General features: G+C 40.9%; 1 protein-coding gene across 9 annotated transcripts in view; it reads left to right on the top strand.

Moving 5' to 3' along the window:
• ZBTB38 (zinc finger and BTB domain containing 38) overlaps nt 1-13,834 on the top strand; it is a 113,929-nt gene extending 100,095 nt beyond the window's left edge. For 7 of the 9 annotated variants that reach the window (XM_019645965.1, XM_019645964.1, XM_019645968.1 and 4 more), the window contains one exon: nt 10,242-13,834. In XM_019645965.1, the coding sequence (XP_019501510.1) occupies nt 10,242-13,829 (3,588 nt within the window). In that variant the 3' untranslated portion in view covers nt 13,830-13,834. Of the gene's footprint in view, nt 1-1,596; nt 1,708-1,784; nt 1,947-10,241 lie in introns of those variants that run through there. The other 2 variants (XM_019645970.1, XM_019645972.1) reach the window with 2 other exon arrangements.
• The last annotated feature ends 4,285 nt before the right edge of the window (nt 13,835-18,119 follow it).

The raw sequence follows: 18,119 nt of genomic DNA, 5'->3' as shown, positions 1-18,119 counted from the left end.
CTTGCTTTTCGTGAGCATTATTTCATTCACTCCGCTTGGCCCAGTTTATGGTTTGTTCAGAAAGAACCAATGTAACAACGTGGATTCATTGACTTGCAGGAGTCCTCCCGAAAGCCAGGGTGAAGAGTGGGCTGGGGGTGGAGTAAGAGGGAGCAACAGGAGATCAATTTAGATAGTGTAACACCAAAGCAGCAGGTGGTGCTCTGTCCATCTTAGCCTAACCCATGGGTCAGCAAACTTTTGAGATGAAAGAGCCACCGGGGGTCGGCAAACTACGGCTTGCGAGCCACATGCGACTCTTTGGGAACGTACATGTGGCTCCGAAGTAAAATTGAAAATGAAAATAAAACTATCATAGTTTCATTTATAAATTTTTTTAAGGATATTTTTCACATAATGGTGATTATGTAAAAATATATTTATGGCTCTCGAATAATTTTTAAATTGTTGTGAGGGACAGGATTGGCTCTTCCAGGGGTCAGCAAACTTTTGAGACAGAACGTACCCAAAGAGCTGCGTGTGGCTCACGAGCTGCAGTTTGCTGACCTCTGGCCTAACCCATCCTTGCGACTAGCTGGAGGTTCGTTCTTGTGCCAAAGCCAAAATGTACAACGGTTCTTCCCTCTGCCCTCCCTGCGAGGTAGCAGCCAACTGAGAGGAACAGGGCCATCAAATTGGTGGGCCCTTTAGGTTCATGAGAAAGTGGTATTTGGCTCTTGATAGTGTAGGGCTCACCCCTAAAATGAAAGGTTCCAGGGGACAGGAATCCTGTCCTGGCCATTTTGGTAACTGTCCCCAAAGCATTCAGATTAAAAATGCCTCTGCATCGGGGACTTGGAGTGTCAGTGGAATTTGGTTGAGACAAGAAATGCTCACAGCACTCCAGGGCTTCAGAGACAAGCTCTAAGCCTGTTTGCCAGGTTTCTTTAGCAAGCGGGAGTCTGGGCAAGCTTGATAGTGAGATGAACCCGAGGTACAGGGGCTACCCTGAAATACTGTTGTGTTTCAAAAAGACAAAAAAGGCAACAAAGGACCTTCCCCCCTTTCATCTTTCCAACAAGCAACCTGAAATATTTAACTGGGCACATTGCATCATTCACGAATCTGGTAATACTCGTTCTCACAATCTATATACACGTAACTACAAGTCTAGAGACTGAATGTTTACCTTTTCAAAATAATATATTCAGTTAAGGCCGTGGAGGCCAACCTCCCTCTCTGTCGAACGCACTATAGCAGCTTCCTGATACTAGCCTTTCAAACGGCCTGAATTTCAGTTGAAAAAAACTTCCCTTGTCATACTACGCCTTCTTGAAGCTGATAGCTTAAATGCATTAAAGTCTGATAAATGCAGCTCTTCTCTGCCCCTTCTGGGCTGCATTTAGAAGGCAAATCAAGAGGACTTGCCTGTTCCTAGACACAGCTGAACTCTATAAAGGGCTTCTGTTTTGTAATCTGTTTTCGAGATCTGATGCGTGTGTTTCTAACACCCCGTCACATGAGGAGGTCTGACGCAGCCACCCAACATGACTATGAGAAAATGTACTGCAAAGATGTGTGGGAAGGTGGCGCCGGATCACTGAAGCAGTGTCCTTTGTCAGAAAACTTTCCACAGGGGGTAGCAGACCCATGCAGTAGATTCCACGGCAATATGGGCCACACACTGGCCCAAAATGGACTGTGAGTTTGACTTTTGCAGGATTCCAGGTCAGTATCCTAATACAGTGTGTTCTTTTTTTAGTTGGGTTTTAGTTCTAAGTTTCTTTTTATAGAAGAAGACTCGCAGGAGAGAAAGGAGAAAGTCGCCCTGTCGATGCAGTTTTGTTCTTACGTACACGCATAAGGAGTTGAGTGGCCAAGGTGCTACAGGAGGGCTCTTGGCCTTTTCCTGTGATCAGAAGCTTCAGAAAAATGGGGTTCAGTCTGGCCTCGAAGAGTGGCCTTGAGTAAGTGACTCCTAGTTCTCATTAAGAATGTATACTGAATAGCGTTACTTCACTCTCTCTATGTCATGTCTTAAAGATTTACTAATAAAAGTGCACCAACTTTTATTAACAGGCCCTATAAAGCTCTACATAATAGATAACGTCAGTTAACAACGTAAAGGTTTTTCAAGACTTTTTTTTTTTCATTGTGAAAGTTAGAATCTATGTGGAAACTATATTGTTTTAAGTTTTTTGACATCTGTGTATTTTGGTAAAGTTGCCTTGACTAATTGAGGGAGGGAAGATGTAATTAAGCTGCAAATATTGGGAATTAGTTGGCCAGATTGCCAAAAATTTGTTTCCTTTGTTTTTAAGTTCAATCCCCGAATACTAAAAGCAGTGTTCAGGATGTAACAGGAAGGAGGCAAATTTAATAGATGAAGGGGTAGAATCATAAGGGCAAACAATAATGTGACCAAGCTGACCTTTGAGACTTGGAAGGCAAGCATGCAAGCAATGACAGATTGTGCAAACAGAATATAGGCAGCAGCCCTGCAAATCAAGGAACAATTTTTACCCAAGTGTCGTATGAAAAGGACTATTGGTCCACCAGGTTTTTAAGCCACGCTCAACCAAGTACAGCAGGTCCTCGAATAACGTCCTTTTGTTATAACATTGATAAGAAAAAATCCAATTCCCGGCTGGGGCCAGTATCCATGCTCTCCCCATGTCTGCGTGGGTTTCCTCTGGGGACTCCGGTTTCCTCCCACATCCCACAGCTGTGCACATGAGGTGAAGTGACGTGTCCACATTGTCCCAGTCTTGAGTGTGGATGGGTGTGGGTGAGAGTGCCCTGCCAAGGAAGGGCATCCTGTCCAGGGTGGGTTCCTGCCTGGTAGCCTGAGATGTCGGGATAGGCTCCAGCCACCCAAGACTCTGGACTGGAATGAGGGGGTTGGAAAAGAATGAGCTTACATGTTTTTATTAATCTTTCTTAAATGTCTGTATAGCTCACATTTATTTTAATGTTTAATATTAGAAGTGTTTTGGGTCTTGAGAAGTTTGGTGATGTTTTTGTGACCAGAAATATACCACAGGAACTTACACCTCTTGTTTATATCACTTAGTCTGTGGTAAAATTATTTTCCTTATGTCGTTTCGCTTAAAGTTGTAGGTTCCAAGAACCTATCGACGACGACAAGTGAGGACTTAACTGTAATACTCAAACCTGGAAAATTAGACAGCTACAGAGTGTGTGTATCTGTGTGACTGTGCGTGTGTCTGTCAGCGTTTCTCTATCTCTTGGTCTCCTGTCTGCTGGGGATCTCTCCTTGTATTTTTCCACATTTTCATTCACTTTGTTTTTGGTTCTTTTAGGTTTATACGTGATTTATTTTATTGAGTAAGATGATTTTTTAAATAATTTATTTAAAAATGATGGTGAACATTTTCTTACAGGCTAGAGCGGCAGTTTTCAAACTTTTTGGTCCCAGAACCCTCTTATACTCTTACAAATTGAGGCGCCAAAGAGCTTTTGTTTATCTGCGTTACAGCTCTCAATATTTACCATATTCAAAATTTTAAATGAGCATTTAAAAAACTAACTCATGAAAAATTACTATGATAAAACTAGTTGCATGATAAAATGTTATTTTTGTATATCAGTCATTCTTTCAAGTAAAAATGGTATTCCCCATGAAAAAAATTGGCTAGCTCAGCTCACAACTCAAAGAACAATCCAGGTGCTTTTCCTCAAGGTTCTCATTGTTTTTGAGTATGCACCAGAAACATTTTATGTGTACCTCCCATTTTATCACACAGAATAATAAAAAGATGCATATTTAAGGGTTAAGATTTAATACAGTTAATAATTTTTATTCCTTCACCTGAGTGTTAATGGCTAGATGCCTGCTAATTTGCCAGCTGTTTTGCTTATCATTGCTTTTGCACCATTGATGCGTATGTCCACATAGAAAAAAAAAGAAGGCAAATGATACCTTAGTGTTCTGAAAATAGTTTTGACCTCATAAACCTACTGAAAGGGTGTTGGGAGACCCAGAGATCTGTGAAGCTGTTTGAGAACCACCAGATTAGAAGGAAACTAGGAAAAACGAAATGGACAAGAGTTAATTTGTATTTTCCTAGTTAATTTTACTCTCTGTAGAGCAAAATTTGGGATCATCTGGGTGTAACTTTTAAAGCTTTAAATCAGGACCCCTGCTAAGCATACTGTGTAATTGTTATGTAAAGCCTTTTGCTGCTCAGAGTCTGAGGAGCCAGTTCCTCTCTGCTCACTGTCAGCATCCTCTACAGCGCATTGGACCCTGTAGGTGATACAAAGATGAGATAGATTGTCACGCACTCAGGGAGCTAATAGGGAAGGAGGTAAATGGGAACAAGTGCTTCATACCACATGCCACAATAAAGGTAGGAACCCCAAACTAGAAACTTTAGAGGCAAGAAGATGGGGTGTCCCCTGAGATACATATATAACTATAAGGCATTGCCAGGTTGAGGAGCGACAGGCTACGACAAAAGAAGAACCTCATGAGGAAATACAATTGTTGTCCTAAAGCTGCATAGAGATGAAATGTAGAAATCTTCCAAAGTTAGGAGAAAAGGCGCCCATGGGTAAGGAATGTGTGTGCTGTGTGTGTGTTGTGGATGTATTGATGGGGGAGTTGGGAGACAAGGTTGGAGAAGGGGCCTTCTGCTTCATATCTTAACACACTTCTGTACTGTTTGAGTATTTTACCATGAGTATAGAATAATTTAATTTTTTTAAAGCTAGTTAATTCTAAAAGCAGGTGAAAGAAAGTCACTTAAATCATCAAAAGTATCTGAAGTGCCCATCTTCGCGCTATATGGATGTGTGTTTATTATGTAAGGTTGGAGTATGGCAGAGACAAAAGCAGGAGCAGATTACAAATATACTAATTACTAAAATTTCTCAGTGGCATTTATATAAAGTATAATTATACAGCATGTGTATCATTTATGAAATTTTAGAAAGCATTTTATATACTTACAAAGTTACACTATATGTTAATGTATGCATGTGTACTTATAATATGGAATTTCATATTTAATTTATATAGAAGTTTGTTATACACACACACACACACACACACACACACACACGATGACCATGCATCCTCATTTACTGGGGTACTGTCCTAATGTATACCTGTTTCCCAAGCACAGTTATTAATTGCACCCTGTTTCTCTCTCAGGTGTCCTGTTTTGGATGCTGATCTATATGTTTACCATATTTTATGTGCTTATAAAATATACTTACATATATAATTCATATATTTACAGTCATACATGTATTTGAATATACATTTGGATATATATATGTGTATTTATATGTTTAGAAAGTATGTGTTAAAATCTATTAGAGCTAAAATACAAACTCAGGAAATAGTAATGTAAGTCAGATGACCACAGTTATCTAATTACAAATTCATTTGTTTAGAATATTGACTCACCAAAATTTTTGCGTCTTTAACATTTTTCTTAGCTTTTTTCATGCTTATCTGTTCCATTACAGTAGTACTACTGAGAATAATGAATTTATTGCATGAAACTTGGTTTTTTAGAAAACATTTTAAAAAGTTACATGTAAATTAAACCTCATCTTTTTTCCAACGTATATTTCATTTTCTGAAGTCTGTCATGAGCTTTCCGTTGGCAGGAACTCCAAAGACTTCTGTTTTAAGTTACTTTCTGTGAAGAAATGTAGCAGAGGTCACTAACTTTTTTAAGTCAAAGAATACTATTTTTAGTGAGAATGACTGCCTTCCCGACTATGAGTTCTTTTGTAACTCTTAATTTTATTTTTAGGAATATTCTTAAAGTAAGTATATCTGATAAAAGATCTGTGGGTGGATCCAATTTTTGTTTTTTTGTTTTTTTGTACTTAATGTTTTTATCAGTTGCACAAACCGAACTGGCTAAAGGGGTCAGGCTTGTCATGTTATTGAGAGAAACTTGTTATTGAGAGAAACTTGGTGTCAAGTATTTGAGTGGACAGTGTGTATGTGAAGGTGACTGTCACGAGGGGACATAGCTCCTAGGCCCCAGTTCTTCTTGCCAGGCAGGGGACAACCCCACTGTTGCCTAGTCTTCCTAGCTTTCAAGAACAGGTGTATTGATTTTTATGTTAAACCTTACTGGTTTTCAACATCAGCTCAGTTTTATAAAAACATGGCTCAAAAACTATGTGAGTCAAACAAAACTCGTGGGGACCAGATTTGCCCGTGGCCTGCAGTGGGTCCTTTCTGGTCTACAGACTGCAAACTCTTTTTTTTTTTTGCACCTTGGACAAGTAGAACACAGCTTTCAGCTGTTGCAGCGTCTGAGATTGTCAGGTAACTACGGTCAGGAGGCTCTTTATGACAGCACTGGGTGGTTTAGGTCAAGGGCACCGTTAAGATCGGAAAGGTAGGTGCTAGAGTCTTAAAGGCTTTAAATTCCTTTAAATCTTATTTCCCCTGCTACACCACAGGCCTCGGGGGGCAGAATTTTCATTTCTCTTGTGGCACTGTGTTTTGGTATCAGCCCCCAGGCTTGGTTCTGGCTGGTTGATTAAAAACCACCTGAAAAGCCTCTTGAGACAAGGTGGGAAGCAGACTTTTCAGTGTTTACTCATTGTGCCTTTTGAATTTGGCATCATATGAATGTATCACTTATTCACTAAATAAGTTTGAGTATAAAAATACAGATGGATGCCAGGGTCTCACGTCAGCTGTTGTAAATCAGAATCTCTATGGGAGCGGGGAAGGGGGAATTTACAAATCTCTATTTGAAAGCTTCCTGGGTGATATTGATGCATAGCCAGGTTGGGGAACTACCGTCCCAAAGCATATAGTTAGGTATTCAGTAACCATCTGTTCAAAGGAGGAATGAACTCTTACCTTCTTCCTGTGGCATTTAGCCTGATGCCTTGTACTTAACAGTTGTTTAGTAATTACTGGCAATGGGAATTAAAATAAATTTTGAAGTCAGATAACCCCCCCAACCCACGCAATCCCATTTTCTTGGCAGCGGGTGCAGCCATCTACCTTTCCCCAGGCTCTCACTCTGGGCTGGATGGGCTGCTTCCCACCTGGACCACCAGGATGGCCTAACTAGTTGGTCCTCCTCAACCAGCTTGCCTCCATCTGGTCCCTTCAGCACACTGCAGCCTGAGTGGTTTTTTTTTTTTTCTTCTTAATTCAAATCTGTTAATGCCTTTCATTTTATTACCTGCGGTAAAACATTTACTGTGGGGAGTCCTTTAGAGCCCTTTATGATCTGGTCTGACCCTTCCTTTCCTAGCCCATCTCATTCAACAGAGAGGTGCTGGGGCCTGCCGTGTGCCCTGCACTGCTACAGACCCTGGGGACAGAGCAGTGTACACACCCTCTCCTGACCTCACACGCTCGCCAGCCCCTGAATACGGTATACTCTTGTCAGTTTTTGTTTTGCCCAGTGTTCCTTCTGTTTAGAATGCCCCTCCTACACCCTGCGTGTATTTATTCATTGAGGCCAAGCCTTGCAGAGCCCCTGTAAGTAATAAATCGTTACCTCATCTTCTGACATTTTGCACATACCCTTAGTGCACGGCCTACCATCACGGATTCCAGCTATTAGCTGACAGTTATCTTTCTTCCCCTAGCCTCTGTGCTCCTCAAGGGCAGAGACTTGACTTAACTCTCCTCAGTACCTCCTACTCTGAGCACTGTGTCTGACCATGGGAGGCGTTAGCATACTTGCTGGATAAAATTGATACAAGAGTGGAGTTTTTGTGTGTGTGCCAAAAAGGCAAATCAAGGTGTTACCTGGTAACTATAATTTGTAAAGGATTTCTGCCATGCAATAGTAGATAGTCCTCTGAAAGATGTCATACTTGGATTTTCCAAAGTTATGAGGATGTTTTAATGACATATATAATGATCCTTTCTATTATATATGTTATTCTAACTATAAGTGAGACTAAGATATTATCCAATGTTAACAGTTGGCTTTTTGCTAACCATTCCAATTGAACAATCTAAGAGAAGAATTGTAGAATCACACAGAAGTGAGTGGGGCTTATAATCTGACACCCTACAGTAATTAAAACAGCTTGATGATGTAAAATACTGTATTCCCCAAATGGAGGAAGAGCCTAATGGAAGCTTCAAAGTGCGGTGAAGTGGGATGTTTTGGAAGAAGCAGTAATTTTGAGGTGGAAGGACAAAATAGATGACATCAGCATAGAACTAAGTCAAGACCGAAGCCACCTTTTGAAGCACATAGCATGTGTTTTGCCAGATCTGAGACTATCCAGTCAGGCCAGATAAAGAATGGAAATAATGTATGACCTTTAGGGAAACCAAATAGAATAAGAATGTATGAGTCAGGGGAGAAGTTGAACCCTACAGGGGTCCAGAAACAGAGAGACCTCAAAGAATGCAAAAGAAACAGGAGCAAAGTACGTTATTGACCTATAATCCAAAGAAGGACAGACTCCTGAGATCTGTTCGGGGGTGACCCTCTCTCCCTTTGGGATCACAGAAGAAGCCATAAAAATTGCATTTCATTTCCTTTGTACTTATAGATTTAATCCCCAGACTTCCAGAAAAGATTGATGGAAGATTATCATTCAAGGCAGGGTAAACAAGAGTAGAAAATCTAACATGAAAGACAGTGAGACAATTGCCACGCCAGAAACCCAGGCCCACAATGACTACAACAGTTGATGATAAAAATTCATTCTAAGTTTCCTTGTCTTGAGAATTAAAAGAGAAACATGGGAAATATATTGTTTCCATTATCTGAGTTAAATAATTTGTTAGTAGAAATGTACTTTTTCCTGTGGCTGAATGAAATAATTTATCAAATGGACCCTTGTATAAAGGATGCTGAATAACATAATGGGCAGCGCTTATGATAGCTTTACAAAAAAGTAAAAAGAAATTCTTTATGTGGCCATCTGGTCTCTTCAACGTAATACATTCTGTGAGCTAAATGTTATACTACAGTGCTAGGAAGATATTGCCACTGGGAGTTAAAGAAATACCATCAAGCTCTATGGCTTTCTGGATGTCACTTGATAAGGGATAGAGAGACTGGATGAATAGCTAGTTAGTAAGTCCTGTAGAGCTGAGGGGTTTTTTTTTATTTAAACTGCAGGGATGATGTGTTAGTGTATAGTGAAATTAGTTTAGTGAGTTGCTGTTAGCATTTTTCAAATGAAAGGTAAAAGAACAGAACAGAATGTATCACGCACAGTAAGGGTCCAGTTTTCATTTCATTTGTGTCATAGGTCACTGATGTACCATGTATTTATTGTGGGTAAGTACGAAGCCACTGCTTTTGACTATTCCCCACAAGAATATTTGTTGCTAGGCTCTGGCCATTCCAGGCTCATTCTAGAACACATATAGAGAAGAATACCAAGAACTAGGCTTTGGAGAAAACAGAAATAGGATCCTCAGAGCAGAACAAGAGCCACTGCGCCTTTAAGTTGTGCTAATTTAGGAACCTGTGACTAAACTCAGTGTTGTAGACTCAGAAACATACTTTCCCGATTCCGTTTTTTGTTTGCCTTCAGTAATACCTCACAGAGACTTTTGAAAACCCAAATCTACTTTGGCTGTAATGAAAGGGAAATCAGAGAAGGAACAGTCCCCACAAGGGCCAGAAGCACAGAGGGGCAGGGTGCCCTTGCTGGTCAGACTCGGTCATGCAGACTGAGACTTGGCACTGAGAGACCCTTCGGAGCCACACATGAGGAAGGGCTCCTCTGGATGTTGCTGCTTCTCTAAGCAGGCAATACCTTTACGTACGGGTACTGTTTACTTAGAGAAAAGGTTTCTAAAAATCATATTCCTGCTTCATGAATTGTTAGGATCAGATTATCAGGACTATCTCTGAAAATAGATAGGAGGCTTGTGACAGGTCCATGGCATTGCTCAGCTCTAGGAGTTCAATGCAGCAGCCCTGAGTGATGATAAGACCCTTAACATTTGCGAGGGGAAAACCTCCTCCCCCCAAATTTGGACATGTACATATAGCTACATCTTTGGAGAAAGGAGAAAGAGTTCTGGGAGGATTTCCAACGATAACAATTCTTAGCAACAGTCTGAGAAACAGGCCAGGGCAGGATAAAGATTTAGCTTCTCGTGTTGATTCCATGTCTTGGAAGCAACAACAGAATTAGATAAAAACTTTTATGTTCACACAAAACAAAAAAAAAAACGTTTTTCAAAACTGGTTGAAAATAATTTAGAAATAAAGAAGCTACTTGTGGAATCATCTCTAACCATTTCTCTCCTCTTGTTTCAGATGACAGTCATGTCCCTTTCCAGGGACCTCAAGGACGACCTTCACAGTGACACAGTGCTCTCCATCTTAAATGAGCAACGCATCCGGGGCATTTTATGTGATGTCACTATAATTGTGGAAGACACCAAATTTAAAGCCCACAGCAATGTCCTGGCCGCTTCAAGCCTTTATTTCAAAAACATCTTTTGGAGCCATACAATCTGTATTTCCAGCCACGTCCTGGAGCTGGATGATCTCAAAGCCGAAGTGTTTACAGAAATTCTTAATTATATTTACAGCTCCACAGTTGTCGTCAAGAGACAGGAAACAGTCACCGATCTTGCAGCTGCAGGAAAAAAGCTGGGAATATCCTTCTTGGAAGATCTCACCAATCGCAACTTCTCAAATTCCCCAGATCCCTACGTATTCTGCATTACTGAAAAGGGAGTGGTTAAAGAAGAAAAAAATGAAAAAAGGCATGAAGAACCAGCCATCACTAATGGGCCACGGATCACAAATGCATTTTCTATCATTGAAACAGAAAATAGTAATAACATGTTTTCTCCACTAGACTTGAGGGCAAATTTCAAGAAGGTCTCTGACTCCATGAGAACCGCTAGCCTTTGCCTAGAGAGGACTGATGTCTGTCATGAGGCGGAGCCTGTCCGTACCCTCGCGGAGCACTCGTATGCCGTTTCTTCCGTGGCCGAGGCTTACCGAAGTCAGCCTGCATGTGAGCGAGCTAGCAGTTCGCCCAGTAAAGCAGGTAAAGAAAACGGTGACGCTCTTACAGCAAAACCGAAAACATGCCGAAAGCCAAAGACACTCTCTGTACCCCAGGACTCTGATTCAACCACAGAAAAGATACCGCCCCCTCTAGTAACCCATGCAGAGGTTAATCAAGAAAGAAGTCCGCAGCCAGCTGCGGTTCCTTCTGGTTCAAAGTCTCCCAACAATGAAGGCGATGCCTGTCTTTCCAGGGAAGATGAAACTAAATCCTCTGACGTCCCTGGGCCGCCAGCAGCAGAGATCCCACCTCTCGTTTACAATTGTAGCTCTTGCTCCAAATCCTTTGACAGTAGCACTTTGCTGAGTGCCCACATGCAGCTCCATAAACCAACCCAGGAGCCTTTGGTATGCAAGTACTGCAACAAACAGTTCAGCACCCTGAACAGATTAGATCGGCACGAGCAGATCTGTATGAGGTCAAGCCACATGCCCGTTCCGGGAGGAGATCAACGCTTTTTAGAAAACTATCCTACCATCGGACAAAATGGAGCTGCCTTCACAGGTCCAGAATCGTTATTATCCGAAAACAGGATTGGTGAATTTTCCAGCACCGGAAGTACTTTGCCAGAAATGGACCACATGGTTAAATTTGTGAATGGGCAAATGCTCTATAGCTGTGCTGTATGCAAACGTAGTTATGTGACTTTATCCAGTCTCCGAAGACATGCAAATGTTCATTCATGGAGAAGAACGTACCCTTGCCATTACTGCAACAAAGTATTTGCATTGGCTGAGTACAGGACAAGACATGAAGTTTGGCATACGGGAGAAAGGCGCTATCAGTGCATTTTCTGCCTGGAAACTTTCATGACCTACTATATACTCAAAAACCATCAGAAGTCTTTCCATGCCATAGATCATAGACTCTCCATCAGTAAGAAAACAGCAAATGGAGGCTTGAAGCCCAGCGTCTATCCATATAAACTTTATAGGCTACTGCCTATGAAATGCAAGAGGGCTCCCTATAAGAGCTACCGAAATTCTTCCTTTGAAAACTCTCGAGAAAACAGTCAGGTGAATGAGTCTGCACCTGGTCCCTATGTTATTCAGAACCCACGCAGCTCTGAATTACCTGTCCTGAATTTCCAAGACAGCGTAAACACCTTGACCAAAAGTCCAACTGTCCCACCGGAAACATCCACATGTCAAGACGGATCCACTTCTGCCAATGTACAAAATGCAGAGGGGACCAAATGGGGAGAGGAGACATTGAAAGTTGATCTTGACAATAACTTTTATTCAACTGAGGTGTCAGTGTCTTCCACTGAAAACGTCGTCAGTTCTGAGCTCCCAGCCGGGGATGCGCCTGTCCTGGCTCTGAGTAACGGCGGTGAGAACTCAGCCTCTGTCATCAGCTACAGTGTCTCAGCACCCTCGGTCATTGTGCACAGTAGCCAGTTTTCATCGGTGATTATGCACAGCAACACTGTGGCTGCCATGTCCAACAACAACCACGGACCCCCTTCAGATGTGGCTGTCAGCCTGTCCATGAAAGACGACAGCAAACCTGAGCCGGACAAAGCAGGGAGAGTTGTCAGCCGACCCAAAAGCTTTAAGGAGAAAAAGAGAACCGTCCCATGTAACCGGGGAGAAGCACCCGAGGAGTCGAGATACGATGCTGATCCTGGAGGATCGCTGAGCAAAACCGCAAATGTCATCAAAGAAACCAGTAAAATCGAAACCTACATTGCAAAGCCTGCTCTCCCTGGAACCTCCACAAATAGCAATGTCGCCCCCCTTTGCCAAATAACGGTCAAAATTGGGAACGAAGCCATTGTGAAAAGGCATATCCTGGGATCTAAACTGTTCTATAAAAGAGGGAGAAGACCCAAGTGTCACATGAAGGAGGAGAGTTTGCCACAAGAGAGTGACCCAGAGACCAACGGAGAGAGCCCGCTTGGGCTTTGCCAATCCGAGTGTGTGGAGATGAACGAAATGTTTGATGACGCGAGTGACCAGGACTCTACCGACAAGCCATGGCGCCCTTACTACAACTACAAACCCAAAAAGAAATCCAGACAGTTGAGAAAAATGCGGAAGGTCAGCTGGAAGAAAGAGCATGAAAACAGGAGCCCCAGCAATAAGTATAAATACCCGGCAGAACTGGACTGTGCTGTGGGGAAGTCTCCTCAGGAGAAGGCCTTCGAGGAAGAAGAAAATAAAGAGATGCCCAAGTTGCAGTGTGAGCTCTGTGATGGAGACAAGGCCTGGGGGGCTGGAAACCAGGGAAAGCCCCATCGGCATCTCACCGCCAGGCCCTACGCCTGCGAGCTGTGCGCCAAGCAGTTCCAGAGTCCTTCCACGCTCAAGATGCACATGAGGTGTCATACCGGAGAGAAGCCGTACCCGTGCAAGACCTGTGGACGGTGCTTTTCCGTGCAAGGAAACTTGCAGAAGCACGAACGCATCCACCTGGGCGTGAAGGAGTTCATCTGTCAGTATTGCAACAAGGCGTTCACGCTGAATGAGACCCTCAAAATCCATGAGAGAATCCACACTGGCGAAAAGCGCTACCACTGTCAGTTCTGCCTTCAGAGTTTTTTGTATCTCTCCACAAAAAGGAATCATGAGCAGAGGCATATTTGGGAACATAACGGGAAGGGCTATGCCTGTTTCCAGTGCCCCAAAATCTGCAAAACAGCTGCTGCCCTTGGAATGCACCAGAAGAAACACTTATTCAAAAGCCCAAATCAGCAGGAGAAAATAGAAGGTGATACGTGCCACGAAAACTCAAATCCGCTGGAGAATCCACATTTCATGGATTCAGAAGACAATGACCAAAAGGATAATGTACAAACCATTGTTGAAAATGTCCTTTGAATGGCGACACTGGGGGGGAAAAAAACTTCAAACCATTAAAGTTGTGGGTTTGGTTTTTTTAAATTTTTTCTTAGTTAGCTGTTTTCTTTTTTTGTTTTAAAGCTTTGGTTTGTTCACGTAATAGTCATGAAGGAGTGAAATGTAAAAAATAGAAAATCTCATTTGTGAAAATTCCAGAAAAAGGATCCTACTCTCTACTTTGGGTTTTAGCATTAACTTCTCGCAAAGTGCACAAAAACAAAATAGCTGACTCCGCCAATATCCCAAGTATCTTGTGAAAGTTTATGAAGTTCTTAGCTGTGGTATTGCTGCCAGTGGAAAATCAAGAGTTTAATTTTAGACTAATTTAAAACTTTCTGGTAAGTGCTAATAGGAACTGGCTGCTGAACTGTCTTTAGTCACTGGAGAAAATAAGGGTCAGCCATCATGAGAATGTCATCTTCACAAGTAAAAGGTAAATGAGCTATAACAGTCATTATTCCCATCCAGCTTCTGCACTGTTAAAAATTGTTTAAATTTAATGGATACATATGAAACAATAATATAGCTAAAATACGTGTGAAATGAGTAACCTAAGTAGGACATTCATACTACATTAGAACTTTCTGCAACACAAATCTTGTAAAATACATAGATAAATCACTATAACTTTTAACTGTCCATGTCCCCTGTAGATAATTATAATGAGGAGCAGTAGATCTGCAAATCATGAGGACGGATATAAAAATCAGTAGAAAGCATTTTGAATATGACTTAAGAGCATGTATATGCTTTTAGAGGGAATGCTGTTCTCTTGAAGTTATGGCTAAGGCTGTTACTAGAACTGGTCTATTCAAGTCATAGAAAACATAGGTCATACCTTATCTATGGGAGAAAGCCTTCCCAGAATTAACTGTGATTTACCTGTGCTGTGTATAATATTACTTTGCAATGGCCTCACCTCAGAAAATAAAGAAGGGCCAAATTCTTCTGAAACTCCCAGCAGTCTTCCATCTATAACAAGGCCATAAATCTGGAGGTCTATTCCAGGCTGACTTAACCAATTTTCAAGGGTTCAAGTAAAACCTGACACCTCCCATTCCACTGAAGGAGCATTTAGGAAATTGAGCGCAAGGCACGCGTGCAGTAGTGAATTCCCAGGCACTTGAAAGTGACGAAAATCCTAATATCTACAACGATTAATTAGCCTTTTTGGAGATTGTGTAGCCCACAAGTATATACTAGTATAAAACAAAAGGACAATAGAAACACACACCCCCTCCCCACCCTTTAAGGACTTGAGGGGGCAAGAGGAAGTGAGGATTTTCCTTGCCTCAGACAGTAGCTTTGTTTGGGGTGAGGATGGGGGGACAGAGTGTGGAGTGATAAGGCCCCATCACTTACATGACTCAGAAATATATCCACAAAGCCAGATGCCTTGTCTTCACGTTTGCAGACATCTAGCCCCCTTGCTAAAAACCCACTTCAGTTTTTGTAATGTTCTTTTATGCTGACCACACCATCCATATTGCCCTCAAAGTCTAACTGCCCTCTAGGGTATTCCACCATCTGGACTAGGTTCCTGGGAAGCTGGAACTCGTGATCTTACTTTTTAAACTGCCAGAATAGGAAGGAGAGAGAAAACGTTCCTACCCTTTGATCACCAGTATGAGCAGAATCCGGAAACCGGTTTAAGGGCAACCTGCAGCCATTCACGTTCATGGGATTTGATAGATGGAAACCAAGGTTACCCAAGGTTGCAGGGTTGCCATTATGAAGAAGTAGCTCGAAGGACTCCGGTTTCTCCCTCCAAGTGTTGTGATATCTCCATGAAGAAGACTTGATACGGATTTGGGTGGGCAAGAAAACAAACACCCAGAAAAGGACATGATCAAAGCTGACCTTTTTATACTGTAGTACTTTGCTGTTAAGAAACCCCAATATTGTATCTGCATTTATCTTTTGTTCATCTACTTTCACATACATACAGTATTATGTAATAGAGGAAAAGGGGAAAATGCAAGTGAATTCAACTTTATTTTATACATTGTATATATGTATACCTGCACTATTCATTTGGGTTTTGTTAAAGAGGTAGTTACAAAGGGCTTATGAAAATCATTTTTTAATTGATAATTAGGATATTGAATAAGCAATCCTTTGATCTAATAATTTGTTTTATCTCAATTAGGATTATGAATCAAGGAAAATTGCTGTTTATTTTAGTCATTTTGATTTGAGGTAACTCCAAATATAAAATTATTACATGTAGTGATGTCTCCCTGCCCTTACATGTGGATATTTTTTAAGTGGACTTGTATGCTGATAATTCTAGACCAAAGTAAATATGGCAGAATATTTATACATGAAAAAATAATTTTGCAAATATTTTCTATAATTGTATTATTCGTTTAAAATGTTGACAGCTTGTGTTAGTTTCAGGGAGGGGTGTATATTTTGATAAAAAATACTTGACTTTGTAATTCTGTATATTCTATACAATTTATAGCAGAGCCGTTTTAAGACAGCCTTGTCACATTTTTTTGTTAATTGTGAAAACTTTATTATGAGTGATGTTTAAGTATGCATTGAGTATATAACGACCAACTAGAATTAAAGTAAGTGTAAACAGTGAACATACTGTATGCTGTACAAGATATATTGTAATTTGCTGTTCTAGCATCTGTATTTTGGTTAGACAATACTATTAAATGCAGATGTAAAGGGTTGGAAAAGTCTAATTTTATTTTTAGAAATAATGAATATAAATTTGGTTTTGCTTGATTAAAATAGCTTGTTCCTATGTTAAGTCTCCTTTTAAATGTTTTAATGTTAATTCTTTTGTGCAGCCAAGAAGCTATTTCATCTGTGGGAGTCACAGCATTGTTTCGCTTATTATTCATTCAGTACATCTCTGTCTCGTTACTTGTTTACTTTCCACTTTACCTACTTACATGCGTAGTACTCAAATGGAATATGACATTAAAAAAAAAGGCAGAATAAGAGCGATTGAAGTCTTCTGGTAATTGAGTGCTTTGAATAGGCCTGATCTGATGATAAATCAGAGAGTGTTGGAAGTATTCTGCTATACTTATTCAGAGGAAGCAAATTACCCTTGTGGGTTACCAGGTATTTGACAGTGGCCCTTATGTGGGCTATTTCCTTCAGTCCTTCCTTGACAACCTTGGAAAGTAGATGTCATTATCCACGTTTTATAGTGACTGAGAAGACCCCAGAGCCAGGATTACAACCCAGGGCTGCCTGATTCCAAAGCCCATGTTTCATTCCTTCTCAACATCTTAGAGAAAAATGCTTCATGTAAACTGAAGAGAGTGAGGAGACATGACAAAGTATTGCAGCTTTAGGATGGTCATGGTCACAACAGCATCAAGGAGGCTGTGTTAGGCTCAACTTCCCCAGACTCACTGCTAATTTATTTCCTGAGACCTCAATACTTTGGGCATTGGGCTTTTTTTATATCTTGGGATATTGCCCTATAAAATCAGTTTTTAAGAGTTTGTATACTTTCTTAAAGGAATATGGAGTAAGATTATAATTTAATATTATTAGCTAGTAATCTTTTATAAGCCAGTAATTTTTCACATAAAAATAATCAGGTCCCATCATCACAGACTGTCCTCCTAACCTTAGCTATAATAATCTGCAAACGCATGCAGTTAGTCACTGTGGGTAATGTGAAAGAGTGCCAGTGGCTCAAGCAGCAAAATTCATGATCAAATGGATTGTGGAAAATAATTCAAATTTCCAGTCCTACTACTGGTTGGCCAATAGTGTCAATTTTGTATTTTAAGGGCAATCCAAACCTAATTTCTCCAAAAATAGGATAACTGCTATCTGCTACAACTAACTTTATTTCTAGCAAAACAACAGATTTAATATTGAAAGAATTTGTAACAAGGAAGTATATATTAAAAGTATAAAAACAAGCCACGCAAAGCAATCCTGTCTGTACATATTCTTGTAAGTACTTTGGGTCTTTTCATTCCTATTGCTCCTTTTCTCATCACCTAGTCATTGATTTAGTTCCACTCCCTCAGTCTCTTATCAGTTCCTCTTTGCAGAGGCAATGATATTTCTACTTCAGTTTCCTCCATATCTAAGAGCTCTTCACCTGCCCAAATCCTGGTCATCTATTAATCTCCCTTCTGGAGACAGCATCCCCCTTTGGCCCTCTCTCTCTCCCCAGTTTGCACCCCTTGATCCTGATTCTTCAAGCAGTGAGTGAGCAGGCAATGTGGCTTGGTGTGCAATTTCTAAAATGAAACACTTCAACTTTAGACAAGTGATAGA

This window comes from Hipposideros armiger, unplaced genomic scaffold, assembly GCF_001890085.2.
Source record: "Hipposideros armiger isolate ML-2016 unplaced genomic scaffold, ASM189008v1 scaffold_96, whole genome shotgun sequence".
NCBI lineage: Eukaryota > Metazoa > Chordata > Mammalia > Chiroptera > Hipposideridae > Hipposideros > Hipposideros armiger.
This window is presented reverse-complemented; position numbering and strand designations above follow the sequence as displayed.